The 21,776-nt window shown below is 34.0% G+C and overlaps 2 protein-coding genes across 2 annotated transcripts; both read left to right on the top strand.

Moving 5' to 3' along the window:
• The first annotated feature begins 4,667 nt into the window (after positions 1–4,667).
• On the top strand, positions 4,668–7,819 carry LOC132192356 (uncharacterized protein At4g08330, chloroplastic). Its single transcript, XM_059607674.2, has 2 exons — positions 4,668–4,992; positions 7,143–7,819. Exons 1-2 carry the CDS (start codon positions 4,910–4,912, stop codon positions 7,537–7,539), a joined length of 480 nt encoding a protein of 159 aa, XP_059463657.2. The 5' UTR covers positions 4,668–4,909; the 3' UTR covers positions 7,540–7,819.
• Positions 7,820–10,833: 3,014 nt separating this feature from the next.
• On the top strand, positions 10,834–14,199 carry LOC132164123 (esterase-like). Its single transcript, XM_059574553.2, has 5 exons — positions 10,834–11,153; positions 12,115–12,327; positions 12,457–12,626; positions 13,495–13,759; positions 13,851–14,199. Exons 1-5 carry the CDS (start codon positions 10,892–10,894, stop codon positions 14,105–14,107), a joined length of 1,167 nt encoding a protein of 388 aa, XP_059430536.2. The 5' UTR covers positions 10,834–10,891; the 3' UTR covers positions 14,108–14,199.
• The last annotated feature ends 7,577 nt before the right edge of the window (positions 14,200–21,776 follow it).

The following is a 21,776-nucleotide window of genomic DNA, read 5'->3' as shown; positions in this document are numbered from 1 at the left end:
GTTGGTGAAATAGTAAAATGAGGATATAATTGTAAATTGAAGGTAGAATAGTGTTTGATTTTCTCCTATAAATAGAGCTCTTCTCCTTCACAATTTTCACCACTCATCTCCTCTCCCATCTCTTGCATATATTCTTCTTTCTTCCGCTTTTTACTCGGTCTTTCTTCTTTCTAAGAGTGTTTACTCAGAACAGAGAGAGAAAGGGCGAGACCAAGCGCTACAAGAAAGAAAGAACACAAGAGATAGCGGACTTTAGAAAGTAGTTTCAAAAGATATACTAGTGGTGTTAGTCATATTGGAGCAACTAGATTCCTTCATACCACTTTTAGCTTCAGTCTAGAGGTAAGTAAATTCACTATCCCTTCTAAAGTTACTTCATGTCATGCTATTTATTCATTCTTTAGTAAATTGTAAATGATTATTTTATTTACGTATTATGAAGTTATGTTGCATGCATGAAGGATTTCTAAATGAATTATCTAGAAAGTTTCTATTTCTTTAAACGCTTTCTAAGTACAACAAGTTTATATTTGAAAAGGTTTCCATTTTTGAGAAAAGAAAGTTGAGAAATGATGATGATTATAAGAAAGAAAAATGATGATAAACCCTCCTGCATGTTGCCCTAAGATGCATCAAAAGAAGTATAAAGAAAAGTACAAGAGATGAGATAAATGTTTATGAAATGAGGGCACATGTATGGAGGAGAGTATTTTTGGCCCCAAGATAAGTAAGAATGAGAAGAGTTCGGTACCGATACTCGGATGGAGGCGAAACCACTGAAGGAGGCTATGCCAGAAGGTGGTATTCCATCAACATGACCGTTGAGTGCACCAAGAAAAGAGTTAATTAACGGTCGGGCATGGCTGAGGCCACAGTTCAGTGCCATGGTCACAAGGACCCGCAACCCTCGTACACAGGGGTAATAGTGTACATGAGCCTTATTATGAGAAAATGATACTATATTTTCAACGAAGATATGCTAAGATGATTTACAAAGATTATTTATAATGATGCATTATGATGATGATTTATAAAGATGATTTACAACGATGATCTATTACTAGATGTAATAGTATGTATATGTTACGGGAGATGCAACCGTACGTACATATATTATTATGGCTGGATGTATATTTATTTGTGAAAACGATTTTCAAAACTGAGAACAAGGAGTAAAACTATTTATGGTTGTGGATTTTACTTGCTGGGCCCCTTTTGGGCTCATTCAGTTTTATTTCTTGTTTTCAGGTAGAAAGGATGCTGGAATAGGAGGCCGGAATGGGGTGGGAATAATTATTAATTTTCAAAGTCTTTTCATATAAGTTATTGTAATGATATGATATTCCGCAACTAAAATCTAATGTTTTCTAATTCCGCTTGTAATAAAATCTCTTGAAAAAAATGTTTTACGCATTTATTGTATCTTTTAAAATCAAGTACTCTGATAGACCTTATAGATCTTTGCAAGAATTTTTGTTGAAAAAGAAGAAAAGTGGCAAACTCAGTCTTAACGGACTGGAGATGTTACAATTTTGGTGAGTTTGCCACTTTTCTTCTTTTTCAACAAAAATTCTTGCAAAGATCTATAAGGTCTATCAGAGTACTTGATTTTAAAAGATACAATAAATGCGTAAAACATTTTTTTCAAGAGATTTTATTACAAGCGGAATTAGAAAACATTAGATTTTAGTTGCGGAATATCATATCATTACAATAACTTATATGAAAAGACTTTGAAAATTAATAATTATTCCCACCCCATTCCGGCCTCCTATTCCAGCATCCTTTCTACCTGAAAACAAGAAATAAAACTGAATGAGCCCAAAGGGGGCCCAGCAAGTAAAATCCACAACCATAAATAGTTTTACTCCTTGTTCTCAGTTTTGAAAATCGTTTTCACAAATAAATATACATCCAGCCATAATAATATATGTACGTACGGTTGCATCTCCCGTAACATATACATACTATTACATCTAGTAATAGATCATCGTTGTAAATCATCTTTATAAATCATCATCATAATGCATCATTATAAATAATCTTTGTAAATCATCTTAGCATATCTTCGTTGAAAATATAGTATCATTTTCTCATAATAAGGCCCATGTACACTATTACCCCTGTGTACGAGGGTTGCGGGTCCTTGTGACCATGGCACTGAACTGTGGCCTCAGCCATGCCCGACCGTTAATTAACTCTTTTCTTGGTGCACTCAACGGTCATGTTGATGGAATACCACCTTCTGGCATAGCCTCCTTCAGTGGTTTCGCCTCCATCCGAGTATCGGTACCGAACTCCTCTCATCTTTACTTATCTTGGGGCCAAAAATACTCTCCTCCATACATGTGCCCTCATTTCATAAACATTTATCTCATCTCTTGTACTTTTCTTTGTACTTCTTTTGATGCATCTTAGGGCAACATGCAGGAGGGTTTATCATCATTTTTCTTTCTTATAATCATCATCATTTCTCAACTTTCTTTTCTCAAAAATGGAAACCTTTTCAAATATAAACTTGTTGTACTTAGAAAGCGTTTAAAGAAATAGAAACTTTCTAGATAATTCATTTAGAAATCCTTCATGCATGCAACATAACTTCATAATACGTAAATAAAATAATCATTTACAATTTACTAAAGAATGAATAAATAGCATGACATGAAGTAACTTTAGAAGGGGTAGTGAATTTACTTACCTCTAGACTGAAGCTAAAAGTGGTATGAAGGAATCTAGTTGCTCCAATATGACTAACACCACTAGTATATCTTTTGAAACTACTTTCTAAAGTCCGCTATCTCTTGTGTTCTTTCTTTCTTGTAGCGCTTGGTCTCGCCATTTCTCTCTCTGTTCTGAGTAAACACTCTTCAAAAGAAGAAAGACCGAGTAAAAAGCGGAAGAAGGAAGAATATATGCAAGAGATGGGAGAGGAGATGAGTGGTGAAAATTGTGAAGGAGAAGAGCTCTATTTATAGGAGAAGATCAAACACTATTCTACCTTCAATTTACAATTATACCCTCATTTTACTATTTCACCAACCCTATACTATTTCACCAACCCTATACTATTCTACATTCAATTTACAATTATACCCTCATTTTACTATTTCACCAACCCTATACTATTTCACCAACCCTATACTATTCTACCTACCCTATACTATTCTACCTACCCTATACTATTCTACCTTCTTATTCTACCATCCTTATACCTACCATTTACTATCCTATTATTTCACCAATTACCATTCTCTAATTACCACTCTCATAAATTTCTCAAGAATTAATATCATTGCCTAATATGAATATTAATATAATCATAGCATAAATTTAATATCTCTAAAATAAGACTTTAAAAATCTGGGGTGCTACATATGTATTCTTCAAATTTGAATAGACTTATCTAAAGTTATCTAACGAGTTTATTAGACCATATACATGACTTATTAATGTATTTTGGGAGGGTTTTTTATTTTTATTTTTTAGTTTTTGGTTTGAAAAAGTATTTTAACTTTTAACATGAATTTTATGCATGTTATTATAAATATTTGATATTTTTAGTTATTTGTTAAAATATTTATCTCAAGAACACACCACAAAAGACAAAAATAAATGGATAAACTATATGCAAAAGTGATGTTTTGCAGCATCCAATAGAAGGTGTATACATCAGCTAGTTACACATAATAGAATAGGAACAAAAATATTGAATTTTTTTTCTTTCTCTCCCACTTTCTCTTCTTCTCTCGTTCATCTTCACAGAAAATTTTATTTCCTCTTCTTCTCTTTCTCTCCCACTTTCTCTTCTTCTCTTTCTCTCCCACCATTCACCCACCACATCCACTATAGCCGCACTAGCAACATCCACGACTGGGTCACGGCAGGCGGCAGCCCTCTCCGGTGGATCCCTTTAGGGTGATAGAATCCCTAAATGATTAACCTTCCCCCTCTAGGTTTTAGTTTAGAATCAAAAAACGAGTTTCGAGGCATTAGAAACGAATTTTAAGGTTGGGTTTAGTAGAAAGTGGCCGGAGAGGATGACCCACTGCTGGGTCGTGGGTCATGGCCAAGCCCATGACGTGGGTTCGGCAAGACCCACGGCGTGGGTCGGTGTGGGTCTCGCCCATGTCCTGGGTCTAGCTGGACCCATGGCGTTGGTCTGGCCTAGGTCTTGCAGGCTAGGTTTTTTTTTTTATTTTTTTATCTTTCTCATTTTGATTTGGTATGGTTGTTCTCACCTTTTTTTGTGTTTTTGTTTTTTTTTTTTTTTTTTAAATTGATGATGTATCACATGGTAATTGGAGACTGTAAAAGAGGTGTTATCAAGATGAACATGATAGTAGGGGCTCTCAAAATAAAGAGAAAGAAGAAATAAAAACTTAATAAGCTTAATAGGTGTCGTTTATCATAGTCTATTTTGAAATAATATATAGGCAGAGTTTGTTTTTAAAAAATGTACTATTTTAAATTCTAAAACTTAATTATAAAAATTAATAAAACATTTAATTATATTTTTAAAAATTACGTTTTTAAATAATAATACATTTTAAAACTGCAAAACGACATATGGTTAATCAAAATTGAGTCAAAATCTCCGTGTTTCCGTTGTAGCCCACGTCAGACGGTCAGAGAGACAAAAACCCAGCTCTTACGTCTTTCATATGATTCCACTCCGCTCCCTCAGAGGCTCTTCCTTTCGTCTACTCTCTCTCTCTCTCTCTCTCTCTAGAAACTGCTTCGTTTTGGATCCGAATAGCCAACTCGGGTCGTTAAAGTCACCCGGACCAGCCGCACGCGCGCACTCGTCACCTCTGTCTCTGATAAACCGTGCCTTCGAGAGTGGGGTTTCTCAAGTCGGTGACCGTCACCGTCACAGCCCGCGATCAGAGCCATTGGTTTCGCGCATGAGATGGAGAACTCAAACGGCCATCACCATCAGGATTCCATATCTTCTTCTGGCCCTGCTTCCTCCCGCAGAGACGTCTCTTACAGGTCCAACCCCTCTCTGTCTCTGAATTGCTTGTTCGTTTGCACAAATTGAATTGAAATTCTTGATTTTTATTTGATTGGGGTTTGTGACAAGTTATAGCGACGATCGTATCGGAAGCTTGGATGTAGAATTACCAAATAATTAAGGAAAGTTTAATCTTTGGAATTAAAATGAAAAAAGTACTTATTGATTGACTTTGACTATAAATTTATTAAATTTGTGACTTTCTTGCAAAAAAAGGGTCGAACAAATTTGGTATTTCTTTCCATTATAGTTAACTATTAACCTCTTCCGGGAGTGAATTGTATTGATCGAATTTATTTGGTTTCTGCACATAAATTTTGTGCACTTACTTTGATATCTGTTTGAATTAGAAAAGTTACGGCAAATTCCACTTTGATAAGTGGGTTGGAGTTTCATTTGTGATGGGAAATCCTTCATTGAGCATGAACAACATACTTCAGTGTTTGATATAGTTAAGTATTAATTGAACGATTAAATTTACATTTTTTTATCAATTGTTTTAGGCTTTTGAGATAAGTGATAATTTCACAGATATACTATAATTGAGTATAAGTCCATAGTTTTAAACTTTTGGGTTAAGGTTAATTAGTAAGGTGGTGTCGTCCTATCTTTTGCGGTGATTTTGGAGGAAAGAAAATGATAAAAGTTTTGAAGACATTCGCAAAATGTAAGTATTTATTTTTCAAAGTTATTTATCATTGGACAGCTGCTATAGATTGCAATATGCATAGTTTTCATGATTTTATTGGCTTTGCTCTTTTAATGATATTTTGATGAATTATAAGTAATAATAAAAAAAGTAGGGGCTTTTGCTCGAGGCAGAGTATAATAGTTGTGATAGAGGCTTACATGTCACTTGAAGATTGGTTGGTTTTTAGCATCCCCACATTAACTATAAATAATTTTTGTTATAATATTTTAGTTAGGATATAAAAATTGAGGTTATTTTGCCTAGAATTGTCCACTTGTTTTGTAGGTTACTATAAATTACAAAATGGAATGGTTCCTCGTTTAAAGGGGATGTTCATTAGGCGACATCTATCTTGTATAATTTGCACAGTATTTGATGATCAAGACTGACGCAATTACTATGTAGGATGCTAGTGTCATAAGAATTATCTTTTGATATTGTTTCTCTTTCATCCTATCCATATTTAGACATATGTAATCAAGGAAGGGATTGGATTGAAAAAAGTCATATTGAGTGCTCCCCCGTCCTATCCCCTTATTGGCTTAGTGCTTCAACTTGCCGCTACCCAATGCTATTGGATTTGAATGCACATAGCCTTTTCATTTAATAAAGGGGTTCTTAACTGATACACCAAAATGATTTTGGAGGAAAGGACAAATAGAATCATTTTCAGGACATTCTGGTAATAGAACTAAACCATCATAACCTCAAGGGGTTGGCCTAGTGGTTGAGGCTTGTAGTCTTGGGGAGTTTTACCCCTTAGATCCCAAGTTCAAGACTTACTTATCAAAAAAAAAAAGATCCCAAGTTCAAGACTTGCTAGGTGCAAGCTCTCCCTTGTGGCCACATTCCCTGGTGTAAAAAGCCAGCAATTTACCCTCATCTGTATAGGAAAACTTCTGAGGGTGCGATGCACGGGTCCGAGGTTTACTCTGCAGAGGTGGGTCCGAAGGGTTCTGCCTTGTTAAGGTTTCCCGTCATAAAAAAAAAGAACTAAACCATCCTACAAATAATTTGAAATATTGTCTTTCCTAAGGTTATGGTTGCTACGTTTGTTAATACTTTTTAGACGGTGTTTTATGTTTTAAAAAAATATTCTAATGTGACTAAAGGTAAAAGTATTTTTGAGTGTTTTGTGTTTTTTTGTTTATTAATGTTTTTGTTTTGAAAAGTGAAAAAGAAACAGTGTTATCGAACAAAGCTGATATCTTTATTTGTAAGCTCGTCTCAGTGAAATCATCGAAGTTTGATCGGTTTTTATATTCTGATCATCTTGTTTAGGATAACTCCTATACCCCTTTTCAAGCTGTGAGGGACCCGATCTATTCTTCTGTGGTTTTCGGTTGCTTTTGTCTTTGTTTTCTTGTTGTATATGCAAAAAATAAATGTGATGGTGGTTCTTGACATGGCATTGACGAGATAGTCTCTTTCATGCAGCTGTGGTTCTTGTGGCTACGAGCTAAACCTAAGCTCCTGCAACCGGAACACCTCGACCATTGGCTCTAAATATGGAAAATCTATAAAGAGAGGGATCATATCTTTCTTTAACATCGACGAGAGCAGATTTACTCAGGTTGATGAAATCCAATGCATACCCCACCTTTCTAAGCACGCTTGGGGCTTAATCCGCCGGAGAACCAAACTTCTTTGCCGCAAGTGTGGTAACCATATTGGAATTGCTTACAATGATTATACTTCATCCCTTCCACTTGTAACAGATGGATCGGATTCTTCGACGGGCAATGAACTTTCAAGTCGCAGAAAATATGATGTTAAAATCCGTGCTTTGCAGCCCTCGTCTTCTGAAGAATCCGGCGTTCCGCTTTTCATGTGACATACTTGAGCAAGCTTGTTTATATGTTCTTTTCCTGTAAAAGTAATATGATCCGCAGCAACCAAGCCTAGAATTTTCTTGGAAGAATATTAATCTAAAGTTATTTTCCTTTTGTATTTGTTTTGTGTTTTGCCCCCTTATTTTTATTGTTACTTGTACATAACAGTGATTTTCCGAAACTGAAACTATAAGGAATATGGTGTATGGTTGATGTGGTTTTGGTTGAGAAAATTTTGTTAAAAATTTCCAATGCTCAGTTAAGCCATTAATTAGTGTGATATTTTGAAGTTATAAGATTGATATGAGTTTGGTGGAGCACTATAATTGTTTTTTTCCTGCACGTCGGATGAGAACAACAAAGAAAGGACATAAATTTCTCTCAAACTTGTTTAGAAGAAATTTTCTTCAACCTACTATAATAAGTGCAAGTCTCATCTCTCACATGTTTTGTTTAATATTTTAAAAGTCAATTATTGCTATTCTACTAATCTAAAAACCTAAACATTAATTATTTAGAAACCCAAAATGTTGAATAACACTTGTCACTTATTAGAGTAGGCTGAAGGAAATTTACTAAAAACTGAAAAATTTTTGTCCAGAAATAAATGAGAAAGTTTAAACGTCATTCTCCATAGAGCAATATCAGCTTTTGCTTTTGCCCGAATTTGAAATCGATTCTTTAATTTCTAAATTATTCTAGGGTTTTCAATAATTGTAAAAGATTTTTCTCATCCAAATGCCTTGTTATTTTTTAGACCACATTTGGTACAATGGCAATTCTTTTAGGAATAGGAATGAGTACTATTGAGAATACAAATTTGAATGGAATGACCATTTATATTATTTTGTTTGGTGACAACACAAGATGATGTTCTCACTAGAATTGAAATAAAAATTTTAAAATGCTCGAGCCCCTAAAATTATTTTCCAAAAAATTAATTTTTATTTTTTCACAACCAAAAATTAATTTTATTTGAATGGAATGACCATTTATATTAGACACTTACATTCACTACTAGGGTAAAACCCTATAAAGCTTTATTTATAGAGCTTTCAAGTGATTTGAATTTATTCAAATCCAATATAATTCTAATTAAATCCTTCATTTATGCCCAATATTAAAAATTTTAAAAAAATAATTAAAAAAATTAATGACTAAAAATATTAAAATAAATAATTAATTAATTATTTGTATATATATATTTTTTTTGAAAAAGGTGCCTTTGGGCAAAATGGGGTGTTTGGCCACCCCACTCCACCCTAGAAGGCCAAAAAAAAAAAAAAAAAAAAAAAAAAAAAAAAAAAAAATGTTAGGGCTTGGTTTTATGAGGTGATCGGACTACCTTCATGGGCCTAACAAGATTAAAGTTTTTTTGGAGCGGCCAAACCGCCCACAAATGAAAATCATCTAACAAAATATTAAATATCCATCCTAACAAGACTAAACCAATGAAATCACTAGAAGTCATTTTACGTTGAGGTTGCTCCTTCGCCCACAGCGTCACCCAGCCTCAAGCATAGGTGACCCACTCCACAATCACACCTCTCGGTCTCATTCCCTCTCTCAGTGACCTCTCTCTCTCTCCGATCACCTCCCTCTGTCTTGGTCTCAACTCTCTCGATCTCTATTTCTCTCTCTCAGCTCGCCAATGCTTCTCCTCCTCTCACTTTCAAGGTGAAAGCAATATGCTTTCATGTGGAAGGCATTTGCCTTATTTCTTTGTCTTTTTATTTCCTTTCTCTCTTCGCAACATTCCTGTGAGAGTCTTTCCTTTTATTTTGTTCTTTTTCTTTTATCCTTCCCTCTTCACACCTAAACACGTGAAGCCCCTCATTTCTTTTATCCATAAAACATGTATTCCTCTAAAATTAATATTTAGGAAATAAATTTCATGTTATTTCAAATAGAATATTGATATTTTTCACAAATCGATCGGTGCTCCTTGACCGATATGTCGGTCTCTGGGTAGTGATTGATCGGTGAAGGCCATAAACTAAAAATTAAGGTTTTAAGTGATAATTAGAGTTTTGTGATTCAGGACACTCGCTAATAATAAAATAAAAATGCAGAATAAGGATGTAGACTTTGCGAAAAGTTGAAACTTGGACTTTTGTGCACAAGGTAAGTAATCGTCCATGAGAATGTCAAAACAATTTATTCATTGATAGCGATTGTTTTCATGGCTATAAATTGTGCATTTTCATTGTATATGACTCATCTTTAAATATAGAAAATATGCCATTTATTAAGAAATCCTGTAACTTTTTGAGCCACAAAAAATTATTGGCAAGGTAACTTGTTGTCATGACTCATGACCGAGATGGGTCATTGTTGTTTAGAAATAGAAATGGCTTCATTATTATTATTTTTTCTAACAAATTTAAAGATTGAAAAAATATTTTTTAATAATTTTCTTTACAGGTGAGGCTGGTCGGGGGCCTCCCTTTGTTCTGTCTCTAGGTCTTAGGGCGTAATTTCAGAATCTTCTCGTCTGCAGAAGCTGTAAGCTGACAATTTCTTCCCAGTTTATGTCGTCATTTAATTTGAAAATTATACACTTGATCTTATGGTCAAATCATCCAGATTTTGTTCATCCTCAGTTCCAATTCAACTTGTACGATAAGTGGCTTTGAAGGATATATATATATATATATATATAAGACATGGAGTTACGTACATGTAACTATAAATTAAAGAGGCAAACTTAATAGATAGATTTTGTACCACATACAAGAAGATGTAGAAAGTGACATGAACATTGACCCAACTTAATTAGATAGTAAAGCTCACACGAAACTCTAAAATAAATGAATGCCAGAAAGGTTTCTTCCACGTACATTTTACATAACAAACACACACCGACTAATTTCTCTATAGGATAAAATTTTTAGAATTAATTGGGAAATGCATAGTTACTGCACATTTGACTATAATTCTCTTACAAATTTAACATGTGTTGAACGATAAAGAGTGAAATTATTTAATCAATTATGAACTCTCACATTGAATTTATCAGTAACTTGTAGTATAAGTAATAATAATCTTAATCTATATATAAACGATTTTTAGTCGTACGATTATCACTATATTTGAAAGATGAATGGGAAAGCAATCTTTTTAGATAGAGTAATACTGCTACACATGCATATATACTTTCCGTCTTAAACTCTTACTCTCGTACACCCTGGCTTAGGTGGCTCCCACTCTCACCACTAGATATATAATTTTGTGTATATATATATGATAAGATGTCCAGCTTTCCTTCCATCCCAAATATCAAAGAGTATTCCCTTTTTGGTTCCCTTACCATTTGCAATATCTCTCATTCTCTCTCGCTTTGTTTCTCCAAATATGGAGTCTCCTATCATCCTCAACTACTTCACAATTTCTGTCTCTTGCTTTTGCATGCTTTTGTTGTATGCTTCCACACTGAACCCTGTGTTTGCTCTGAAAAATTGTACCTTTCCGGCAATCTTCAACTTTGGAGACTCAAATTCTGATACCGGTGGATTATCTGCTGCCTTTATACCACTGACACCCCCTTATGGGGAGACCTTTTTTCACAGGCCTGCTGGAAGGTTCTCAGATGGCCGGCTCGTTATCGATTTCATGGGTAGGCCCATGGAGACCCAGATAAACTCGATCTAATTAATATTCTCATTGATTCTTCGCAATTTCTCCTTCATACAAAATATATATTCAAGGGCTATCCTGCAGAAAACTGTCCAAGAGCAATTTTTAATTCCAATTGTTGTCAAATCCAAACTTTCGGTAGCACTAGTTCCAAAAGCCTTTTCAAGAGTTTCTTGACGTAATGAAAATATATTCGTCGCTTTTTTTTTTTTTTTTTTGTGTGGGCCGGTGGGGGGGGGGGGGGGGGGGGGGGGTGTGTGGCGGCGGCAGATGAAAAAATAATATTGGTTAGTGTAGTTTAGTTTTTTTTTTTTTTTAAAAAAAAAATTTAATTTAATGATGCAATATATTACTTTTTTATTTCATAATTATTCTACAATATTATTGTGTTAGTCATAACCAACCATATATATATATATATATATATATATATATATATATACACTAGATTTATAGGGTATGATTGAAATTGTGATTTCGTAAGAATAATCTGTCTTTTTAAAAAGATATCGTAAAACGCAAGGCGTTTGGCATTGTGATTTAAAAAGCACGAATTTAAACTAAAATCACGATTTTCATAACAAATATTTGATAAAAAATATTTTTTAACATGTTTTACCAAAAGCTTGTGTGATTTTAAAAAGTAGTAATTTCAAAAATGTAATTTTAAAAAAAAATTAAAAATTTAAACTGCACTTATTAAAACCGCAATCCCAAAACTAACATTTAATCTTAACCCTCCTTCAAGAGATTAGGCTAGTTATTAAGGGCCTATGAACCTCCGTTATTAAGGGCCCAGGCCAGCTGAAATCACATTCGCTCATCTCTCTTACTGATCCCTTATGTGTGAGCTCAACACGCAAAATAAAAAGTGATAAATTTAATTATTTAATTTATATTCTAATACTACCCACCCTTGTACCTTAATTGTATGGCTACAGCATCGAGTTTTGGTCTCCCATTTTTGAGCGCATATCTTGATTCCTTGGGGACCAACTTCAGGCACGGTGCAAATTTTGCCACGGCTGGCTCCACAATCAGGCTACCAGCAACAATTTTTCCAGCTGTAGGTGGATATAGTCCCTTCTACCTCGACGTCCAATACATAGAATTTGTGCAGTTCAAGATCAGATCACAAATAATAAGGCAAAAGGGTAAACTTTCTCCAATTCAATGTCCAAAATAAGTACATGTCAATTTAATAAATTAGTATTTATTTGTTTAGATTGTGGGTGCTTAATTGTAGATATCTATATTATCAACTTCCTTTGTTTTCCTTGCAGGAGGAATATATGCAAATTTATTGCCCGAGAGTGAATATTTTCCAAATGCTTTATACACATTTGATATCGGTCAGAATGATCTTAGTGAAGGATTCTTTAGCAACATGACTATAGAGGAAGTCAATGCTTCTGTCCCCGATATAGTCAACAACTTCTCTATTAATGTTAAGGTAAAGTGAAACTATGATTAATCATTTATGGAATCCTCTAGGCCTATTACTCAAGGGGTCAGATTTTCCTGTCCGGTTTTCAAAGAATTAGGGCAGGGGATGAAAGAGCAGTACGGGTGGTCTTGGGGTGTACAAGCAGGTATCCAGTAGGGGTAAAAAGATAATTACTGCTAATCATAACCACTTAAGCGTTTAGTAAAATTCGCTAACCGCCTAGGCGGTTAACCGACAGTTAGTGGTTAGTAAACTTAATAACAGATAACCGCTTTTTAAAGAAAAAATAAAAAAATGTCGTTTTTATGGTAATATGATAATATCTTACTACATACGACATCATTTCTAGATTTTTATATATTTTTATGTTTATTTAAACACAAAAATGACTTCGTTTCATGTATTTATATATATAAATATAATATATATTATATAACATACATAACCGCCCACCTTTTCACCCCTAGTCTCCACATGTTTTAGAGTGTGGGTAAGAGTGATAATTCGTTTTCGCATGTCAAAGTATAGATAAAAAAAACTATATAGATCGGCCTTATTCTACCAATTGAATTAAACAGATCAAACCCTTCAACCCTAATTTGCTAATTTTGTGTTGGATTTGTGAATGATGTCAATAATTTGCCAACCCTAGATGTGGAGCCTACCTATTCGGGCACTTCGAGACCCTCACTTATCTCTCTCATTCCCCTCCCGAATTTTTTGGGATTTAGGCAAGGAATCTCAATCCATTAGTCCAGGAGAAATATTTGCGTTTTAGGGCCTAATTAAGGAATAAGATATAAAAACAAGTAACTGGGTTTTGTTTTCTGTTAATGTCTATTGCCTAATCAAGTGAAGTTTAATGATGATGTAGAGAATATATGATTTGGGAGCTAGATCATTTTGGATCCACAACACAGGGCCAATTGGTTGCCTTCCCTATATCTTGACCAATTTTCCATCAGCTCAAAGAGACAACTATGGTTGCGCAAAGCCTTATAATGATGTAGCTCGATATTTCAACTACAAGTTGAAGGAGGCCGTAGTTCAGCTCAGGATCAATCTTCCTTTAGCTGCAATTACATATGTAGACGTCTACTCTGCCAAGTACTCTTTATTCCGTGAACCAAACAAATATGGTAAGCGTTATGTGAGAATCACGTGCTTTAAAAATAGACGTTAATGCATGTAAGAATTTTCAAGTATATAATTTTGGTTGGAAATATGCAGGATTTGAGCTTCCACTTGTTGCTTGTTGTGGGTATGGAGGGAAGTACAACTATAGCAGTAGTGTTGAGTGTGGAGGAACAATCACAGTGAATGGAAGCCAAATATTCGTGGGTTCATGTGCACGCCCCTCAGTCAGAGTAAATTGGGATGGAATTCACTACACTGAGGCTGCTAACAAGTTTGTTTTCAACCAAATTTCAACCGGAGCCTTTTCAGATCCACCCATACCCTTGGCAGTGGCGTGTCATCGTGTTTAGTAAAATGCCCCCACTCAAAAATAAATAAAATAAAATGCCCTTGCATGTGGCATCATATTTGAAAGATGATATTAAATATTATCAGTATAATATATATATATATATATATATATATATATATATATATAAAGTGTTTAATTATTATATATATTAATGTCTAATAATTGTAAACCAAGCATAGGCTACGTAATACTCATTTCAAGATTATTAAAATGGAAAATGCTTAAAGTATTACAACTGTTTTACAAATTTACGTGACTTAATTTTAATGGTGAATAAATTATGAGAAATGCTATTGTATATCAATGCATTATTGTTAGGTTCTTTTATTTTTTATTTTTAGAAAATAGAAATGGTGTGTCATCCTTCTATAGATTCAGATTGCATGTGTTCTTATAAAGGCAAAATAATGAAATAGCAAGTATCCAAATACATGCACCATTGAATTCCAAATACATGCACCAAGTTACAATTTCAAGTGTCACACATTGCTTAAACTACAATCGTTATCATATGTGTATAAGTTATACTTAAGGTTGTATTATTTGATTTGAGAGTCAAATACCACGTTATAGATTCAAGTTACGGAGGGGGTGTCTTATGAGATAGAGTGGATCAATGTGAATGTCGGATACAAATTTATAATGGTACGCTACGGTCCTAAATATCCCACATGGCTTAATAATTATACTAACTCATAAATATAAATTAATCCAACCCGTATTATACTAATTTCAACTCACTTGAGTCTTATGATCCTAAATCCTCAATGTAACTAATAGTGTATGCTCTCACAATCAAGCAATGCAAAACTCTCAACTGATCATGTGAATAATTAATACTTATTTACATGTTTCAATTCTTGATTTTTGATGGACTAACAATATTAAGTTATTTATATAACAAAAATACCGCATTTAATTTCTTCCATAATAGGGAAAATTCAAATTTAAAATAAAAACTTGAAACAATTTTCAAGATTAAGAAAAAATTGTTCCCATGTGTGACCGACTTTCAACTATTATAAAAGGAGTAAAGGACATGTTACGTCCTTGTGGAGTGTGCAAAATTGAGAGCACCATAGGAGAGAGAAGAGACAAGCACAAAAGAGGAGAAGCCTTTAGAGGTGAGTGTTGTACCTCATGGGATTTTTGGCTTTGTAGAGCCGGTGCTAGAGGGAGAAAGAGAGATATAAAAGGTGAGATAAGAGGAACAAGGGCTGCTACAGTGTTTTTTTGGGTGTTTTTGGAGGGAAAAAAATAAATGATTAAAAGTAAAAAGTGCTGCAGAGTGAGAATAAAATAGAGATCAGTCGCCATTTATTTTAGTAAAAGAAAAGTTTGTACTTTTGTCTTTTACATTCTATTTTGAGAATAATTTCTCTTGTGTAATAGTGAAATTTTGGTGTATTGGGGTTTTGAGATGGGAGTGATTTTCTCTCTACTATTTTTGTACTCCATCTTTTTTGATAGTAGATTTTCTCTGGGTCGTTTCCGTTAGTAGATGTAGGCTTGTTAAGCTGAATCACTTAAATCTTTGTATTATGTGTGATTGCTTATCTTTATTATTTTGCATTTTTCTTATTTTTTGCACATCACTTGTGTGGAGAAATAAGATTAATTTCCTAACATATAATTCCAGATTTTGTTTATCCTCGGATCCAACTCCACGTGTACGTTAAGTTGCAAATTCTAATAAAGAGCTGGCCAGGACAATTAATTGATCAAGCTTTGACTGTTAAACAGCTATCAAACACGAAGACTTAAAAAGATAGATTTTTTTTTTTTTTTTTTTTTTTTTTTTTTCAAGTACCGAAAAAAAAAAAAAAAAAAAAGAAGAGCCTAGAGGGGAGGTGGGTCTTTTCCCACTATGTATGTGGTTCGAAATGATAAATTTTGAACCACATATATATAAAAGATGTACAAAGACACGTGAATACGAGAAAAGGAGATTTTGAACCACATATATAAAAGATGTACAAACAGTGACGGATTCAGGAGTTCATTCTACTAGGAGTGTCAATAAAATAATAAAATATAATGATAAAATAATTTTTTTTTATATATTATATTTTTATTATAATATGGTAAATACAATAAAAAAAATAAATATATCACAATATATGTATCACAAAAAGCATATTTATATGTTAAATTGATATATTAGTTACCATGTAGGCACTAGTACAAAAGTAAAGGAAAATACAAAATACAAAGTATCTAAAGTTGCATTCTATGTGGTCTTAGAGAAACAAAATTATTAAGTATCAAATCTGAATCGAAGCTTTCAACAATTTTCCTTTCAATGTAGGCAAGTAAATTATCTTCAAGAAATTCATCTTCCATTTTGTTACGAAGTATTGTTTTAATAATTGTTTACTTCTCATACTCTAATGATATTATAATAAAATTATTAGCATATTCCGATAGCTATTAGTTTAAAATGAATTAATAAAAAGAACAAATCTAAGATTGGCAATAATCTTCTAAAACTCGTTGATACTTGACAAAATCCCAAAGTATATAAAACACACCACACACAAAAAAACAAAATAACAATATTGTTTTAGAATAAGATAAACAAAATGATGAAAATGAGAGATATATCTCAATTAAAAAGCTTAAATTATAACCAAGGCAAATTAAGGGCACTGTCATAACGAAGACAAATTAAGGCGTTAATGGCTTTAATTATAAACTTTACTCTCAACTTACTCGGTTGGGTACTTGGATTATGACAAGAAAATGCCAAATATTGATAAATAAACATTAAATTTCTTGACTCTTTTATTTTTATTTTTTTAACAAAATTTTGTTACATGGGGCTGTAAACAATTCATGCCAGAAAATACTTTTAAAAAAGTTTTATTTTTTACCAGGGGCGACCGCCCCCAGGTCGCCCCCACTTTTCTCCGCCACTGCCTAAAATCCCAAAAAAGCCCTAAACTCGCAAGGCCGCAATCCTAAACTCTCATTGCTACTTTGTCTTTGCAACTTTACCTCAACTAGAGCCCCTAACTCGAGCCTCAAAATTAATGGAGCATAAAAGTAATATTCATAGTCCTGAAAAACCAATACACCTGTGGTGATGATTTGCCGAGTAACACATGTTACCATTGCTCTTGTGGGCAAATGAGCCACTCAAATTATGCATCCACAATTTGGTAGGAGAGCATAAACATCAATATCTTCCTTCACAAACTATTCTGACAACTGATAACACTAAGCCTTGAACAAGTTTTGCCAGAAGTTCCACGTGTCAGTTAAATGTCTTACCATGTTTTCAAAAATCTAAGAATATAAATTTTCTCTCTATTTTTTTCAAATAATTTTATGCTCAAGAATGTAACAAGCATAAAATAAATATATAAGTGAGGCCCAAAACCAATAGTCAGCTTACATCAACTCAAATAAGGACCTAAAGCCGATAAATACAATTAGCTTCAATAGGTCTATGACCCAATCTTTCATGACACGCCATATGACACTAATAATTAAATTACAATTAATTTTACTAAATAATTGTGACTGCACTCTAATTTATATTTTTAATTTAAATGAATTAATCCTCGTGACATACATTTACATTTCATATTACCATTTTATGGAATCATTCTGTAGTTAAACTAAAATCCATATACTATCATTTTGTGTACTACTTATTTTCTTTGAGTAACTAATTTAACTGCATGATTATTCTTATGTATCCTGTGAGACTCAATCTCATCTTGTATATATATAAGTTTCAATAAATCCCACTAAAACACTTCAGAATAATCATTCCCAATAAAATTTAAACAAATGAGAATATTCTTTATCGCTTTGATCCAAACAAAGGACTTGGATTCCTTATTAAAGAAAGTGTTTGCATAATATTACATGCGAACACACAAAGATATTAACCGTCATAAGATCTGACTCATAGATACATCAAAGTGACCTATACCTTAATAATTTAGTTATAAATTTTTAAATATTTTATATTTTTAATTAGGTATATAGACACATGTTAATTTTTTTTAAAGGTAGTGACGTGAATTTTCGTTCTAAATAAAATATCTCTTGCTGCTAGATGCTAGTATTTCTCTTATTATAACTATTCTATCTTAATATGTGGAAAAGGTTTAAAAAAAAAGAAAAAAAATGGAGGTTGTGCGAGAGGATGCGGAGGAGCTTGCAGGCTGGAGGATTTCTCCGCTGAATCTCTACGGCAAGTCGTCCAGTTCAAAATTTAAATTCAAGAACGGCAAGTCGTTCGTCCACCGCCTTTAGCTAAGGCGGTGGACCTAAGTCGGTGGCACGGGCTTCTATATAAGGGCAATGGCTTCAAGAGGGAGTGAAACAGAGAGTGAACAGGGAGTGAAACAGAGAGTTGCGAGTGTGAATAATGATGATGATGCCAGTGGGATTTCGTTTTGAGCCCACCGACGAAGAGCTGGTAGGCTTCTATTTGTTGAACAAGGTAAGGGGAGAAGATATAGGTTGGGATGGCATCGGAGAGTTTGATATTTATGGTGAAAAGGATCCCTGGCAATTCTGTGGTGATCAGGAGAAGCTTTACGTTTTTACAAGGCTAAAACAACTCAGCAAAAATCGAGTGGCACGAACATCGGGTTGCGGTGTTTGGCATGAGAATTCTGCCGACAAAATCTACGATGGTCAGGGTGATGTTATTGGGGTCAGGAAACTCTTCTGTTTCAAGGTGAAGAAACAGAAATCCAACTGGTTAATGCACGAGTTCTCATTAGTTGGGGAGGGAGAACGAGAACGGGCGACTGACTGGGTCTTGTGCACCATCCAAAAGAAAGAATCACGATCAAGAGTTGGCGTTAAAAGATGCTTTCAAGATCGTTCTTCTCCCACCGTCATCTCTGTTCAAACTCCATCTCCATTGCGAAATTCCATTAATACAGAAGAAGAAGAAGAAGAAGAAGTACTGCTACTTGAGGACGGATCCCAGCAGAGAAAGAAGATGCGCTGCTGCGATGTCGAATGTCAAGCCACTGCGACCCCATCATCAGAATGTCCATCTGAATTTGGAACGCCTGAGTCTGAATTGGAAACCCGTCTACCAGCTAGTGATAACTCTGACCCTGAGTTGAGTGTTTCATATGAATATTTGGAAACCTTGATGAGCTGTCAGCTAGCCAGTAATGATGACTCTGCGTCTGAGTTTTATGCTTCATACGGTTATCTGCCGCCACCGCCTTCCCCCGTGGGTGGACGTCTGCCGCTTGATGCATGGGTGGATTCTTGGGATCCTGAGTTTGCTACTTTACTTTCCTAGCACCTTGTGAATGATCAAAACAGAGAACCAAAACTCTGTTTTACTGATGGTGTTTGTTAAGATAGGAAAAGATTGTAATTTTTTTTTTTTTTTTGTTCAATTTTGTTGGAGCACATTGGTGTACTTGTTCCTTAATTTTGTTATGGGATATCCAATTTGTCAACTTTGCTCGAAATATCTCTTCTCTTGATTTTTTTTTTTTTTTTTTTATAAAGAATGTCTTCTAACACAAATAACATGTCGTTTACTCGTTTGTTACAAGTTAAAAATCGATGGGATTTTTACGGCTGTGGTTCCAATTGGTTCAAAGTTGATTATGATCCATCAAATTGCAACTAGCGATTATTGAGAACTTTGAGGTGCCCTAATCCCAATAGATTTCGTGTTAAAATATGCCTATCAAATGGAAAAATGTTGATTTATAACATCTACGTTTACCAAATAAGGTTCTGGCTGATAAAAATGATAGAAAATTACTTCTTGTTGCTTGCAAATTGTAAGAATGTTGAATTGTTATGACTAAACAATTGGCAACTCTATTCAGGTTTGCTTATCTGTGTATGGTTTTTCTGGTTTACTTCTAGTCCAGACAATTTCATGTACTTGATCTTCTTCTGGATCTTCTTCTGGTGTTTTTCATGTGGGATTTTGTGTGTTGGAAGTGAGTAGACTAATTTGTTTTTATCATCCAATTGTGCTTCTCCTCGTGAATTTTAATGCAAGCTTGATTCCAGTGAGCTCTAGCAGAAATGGCATTCTCCTCCCTCCATAAGAATGGGATGGAGCTGAGGTTATAGGTTGAACACTCACTACATGTCTATGTAAATTATCAATAATAGTTTTAAAAAAAGAAAACATCTTCATCCAAGCTTGATGTTAATTATATATATGCTATGCCAAGTTGCTTTGACATGGTAAATTTACTGTTTCACCTTGGAATCACAAACAATATATCAGAATATTCTTTCCCATAATGCTAATTAAACATTGCTGCATCTATCAACGCAGGAGCATGCGATTAAGATCTGACTTGTCAATTTAATTAGTACTAAATTTCTGCATTTTTGCTAGCATTATGAATTATAGTCTAATTTAGAGCACGCATTATGTTTGTAACCATACATAAAATTCCTAAGCAAGTAGCGCACTATTCTTTTGCATATTGAACCTTATTTCTATTTGAGAGATGCAATCCATGAAATGTTCTCCTTAATCTAAATTCTAAAATTACCTTGTACTTTTACTTGTTTGCACTTTTGCAAATTCAACAAACAATCAACCAGTTGAGTCTGAAGAACCCAATTATTTGAATTTGAAAATCTTACTCCATAACCTGTATTGGATTCCAAATTTCATGTCCTGTGGAATTGAGATTATTTGTTCTATTCTAGGAGACTGTTTGCGATTGCACTATTTTTGTTGGAGTGTTCATTTTTGCACTCCATTGGCAAGTCTCTGAATAATCAGACATAGTTTTGGTTATTGTTCTTTTTTATTGTCATCATTTGTGGCCATTACTACCCACAGGTGACTATTCTGACTAAACCAAGGCTTAAGTTTTCATTTTTTTTTTCAACTCCAAAAATTTATGTGATTTGCTCATGTATTGTTTGGTTCAAGTTGTTGTAAGGGTGATTAGATTCCATTATGGCAGCCTGACTTTTTCAGTAAATACTTATGGTGGCATGAACTCATCTTTTTTTAGTTTCCTTTCTCTTGGTAGCATTCTTCTTCAAGGAAAATGAGTAGACAAAAAGGTCAATCATAAGTGATACTTCAGTGCATAGTGCTGCACAGAAGGTGGAAGTCAAGAAGGTAAAATAGGATCAATTAACCAAATTATTTGTTGTTTGTTTCAAGAAATTGATTCTAGTAAAGATAGCTCTAAATACAAAGTGTTTCTGCAGCAATGAACTTGAATTCTACTTTGTAGTTTTAAGTGTAAGAATTTTGCTTTCTCTTTAGTAGCTAAGCTCATTTGGTTGATTTCATATGCCTGAGAAAATGGTTCATTGAAATAAAAGTAGTATTTGAAACTTACACTGTTTGATGGCATGTTTTGTGGCCTTCTAATCTGCCATATATCTTCCTCAATAATCAAAATATATGGGCACTGTAAATCTGTAATGGTGCACCCTTTCACTTTCAACATGAAAGCTGCCTTTTTATTTTCATTAGGATATTTTTCAAAATTGAACGTCACCAACTATATACTAATCGAATTGTAAATGGTATCTACTCCATCTTTGACCCAGTAAAAATGGGTAGGTTTGAAAATGCATGGCAACATTCAAACAGGAGTGCCTATATATTACTTGTTATATTCGCAAGCCTCCTCCACAAGGCAATTAACATGAGGTTGAAGGTCAAGAGACGCTTCCTC

Source organism: Corylus avellana, chromosome 2 (assembly GCF_965113065.1).
Source record: "Corylus avellana chromosome 2, dhCorAvel1.hap1.2, whole genome shotgun sequence".
NCBI lineage: Eukaryota > Viridiplantae > Streptophyta > Magnoliopsida > Fagales > Betulaceae > Corylus > Corylus avellana.
The sequence above is the reverse complement of the archived record's forward strand: the minus strand, read 5'-3'. Positions and strand labels throughout refer to the sequence as shown.

What these genes read in the sequence shown, in the direction of transcription:
- LOC132192356 (XM_059607674.2), top strand. Translation starts at nt 4,910, where the DNA reads ATGGAGAACTCAAACGGCCATCACCATCAGGATTCCATATCTTCTTCT. An exon ending in CGCAGAGACGTCTCTTACAG is followed by an intron (nt 4,993 to 7,142) that starts GTCCAACCCCTC and finishes TCTTTCATGCAG; the next exon opens with CTGTGGTTCTTGTGGCTACG.
- LOC132164123 (XM_059574553.2), top strand. Translation starts at nt 10,892, where the DNA reads ATGGAGTCTCCTATCATCCTCAACTACTTCACAATTTCTGTCTCTTGC. An exon ending in ACAAATAATAAGGCAAAAGG is followed by an intron (nt 12,328 to 12,456) that starts GTAAACTTTCTC and finishes TTTTCCTTGCAG; the next exon opens with GAGGAATATATGCAAATTTA. An exon ending in ACTTCTCTATTAATGTTAAG is followed by an intron (nt 12,627 to 13,494) that starts GTAAAGTGAAAC and finishes ATGATGATGTAG; the next exon opens with AGAATATATGATTTGGGAGC.